General features: G+C 42.1%; 1 protein-coding gene across 1 annotated transcript in view; it reads left to right on the top strand.

Moving 5' to 3' along the window:
• The window catches only part of oatx (organic anion transporter X), a 20,488-nt gene extending 18,983 nt beyond the window's left edge, over positions 1–1,505 (top strand). Inside the window, exon 16 of the mRNA XM_005753227.1 lies at positions 1,185–1,505. Coding sequence (XP_005753284.1) covers positions 1,185–1,272 — 88 coding nt within the window. The 3' untranslated portion in view covers positions 1,273–1,505. The remainder of the gene's footprint in view (positions 1–1,184) is intronic.

The raw sequence follows: 1,505 nt of genomic DNA on the forward strand, positions 1-1,505 counted from the left end.
GCAATGTAAACAGAGTGATGTAAATAAAAAACATTGACCCACACATTACGGTGCGACCCTATAATTAGTCCGGGTTACCGCGTCGCTATGTGACTGCAGAGTAAATTAGGCTGCATCCTTACTTTTCTTTTATGGCGCAGCTTACTTGTATAAATATATATATGTACAATGTCCCGCCGGGCAGCAACTTGAAAAACAACTTTTTTGAAGTGTTGTGAACGCAGCACGCTGGGGCGAATGTCCGCGTGTGCCGAAACGAGGCAGTCAGCCAGGCACAGAAAAGAAAACAGTCCAGGGCAACGCTGTTGTAACTTTCACTCAATGAGAAATGTTTCTCTGCTTGCATCAAGTCCCGCCGATGTCCCGCCCCCGAGATCCATATCCCACCGTGATTGGTAGGTTCGTTCAGCTCCACACACAACACTGTAAAGTGTCTTACATATCAAACTCGTGGGCCGCACTAACATTAAATTTGCATATTAAGGCGGGGGCCAGTTGTGGCCCCTGACACAGACAATACAAAAGGTGACACGTGGATAAAAATGTAAGCTTAAAAAAACAAAACAAGCATTGATCAACAGAAGGCCTGTTTAAACAGAAAAGTTTTAATTGCTTTTTAAAAGAATCCACCTTGTCAACCAAACGTAGACTTAAAGGCTCCGCCCCCTTTAGTCTTCAGAATGTTCCTTAAATGAAAGAAACAGTAGATGCTAGAAAGCCAATCAGAAGCCTGGGTTAAGCACTAGACTAGATTGGACAGCCTACCCAGCTGATGAGGCTTAAAGGACATATGCAGCTGAATGTCATCGGGATAGAAATGAAAGAATGTCACTAAAAGATTGAATGATGCCAGCTAAAGGAAGCGTGTAAAAAAAAAACAATAATGGACCCAAAACTGAGCCCTGTGGAACAGGTTAGGTTAGGGACGCAATGATAGAGGTCAATCTAATGAGTTTTCAAACCCAAAGGACCATCTCTCTCCATTTACTCCATTATTAACGCGAACTTGTGTGAAAAAGTACATTCCAGTTCTGGTACCTAAATTAGCTTCAGTGGCTGTGTTAGCATCACTAGCTGTGTTAGGTTAATTAGCTGCGATGCTAACATCCTACTGTTGCTCTCTCATAGACTGATCGATCACCTGATAATTAAAGATGAGTAATCACATGTCTGTCTTTGTAAAGGTCTGGCAGACGCAGCGCCTCACAGCAGGAGTGCGTGGCTTTAAAGGAGCTCAAGGAAGCAGAAGAAAGTGGCCTCAATGCGCTCTGACCAACAAGACGCTGCCACATCACACCATCAGGACCAATCAAAAGGGGACTGACTGTTGACCAATCAGGTGTTTTTAAGATACAGACCAATGAAGATATCTAGAGTAAATTAACTGGTGATTATTGATTGATCTCATGTAATTGATCAGATCAGAACAGCAGACAGTGATAATGATCAATAATTAATAACACTCTCATTATTGTTGTATTGAACCATCATTAATAAAGATGTTA

Source organism: Pundamilia nyererei, unplaced genomic scaffold, assembly GCF_000239375.1.
Source record: "Pundamilia nyererei isolate P.nyererei 1_Seehausen unplaced genomic scaffold, PunNye1.0 scaffold00414, whole genome shotgun sequence".
In the NCBI taxonomy this organism is placed as follows: domain Eukaryota; kingdom Metazoa; phylum Chordata; class Actinopteri; order Cichliformes; family Cichlidae; genus Pundamilia; species Pundamilia nyererei.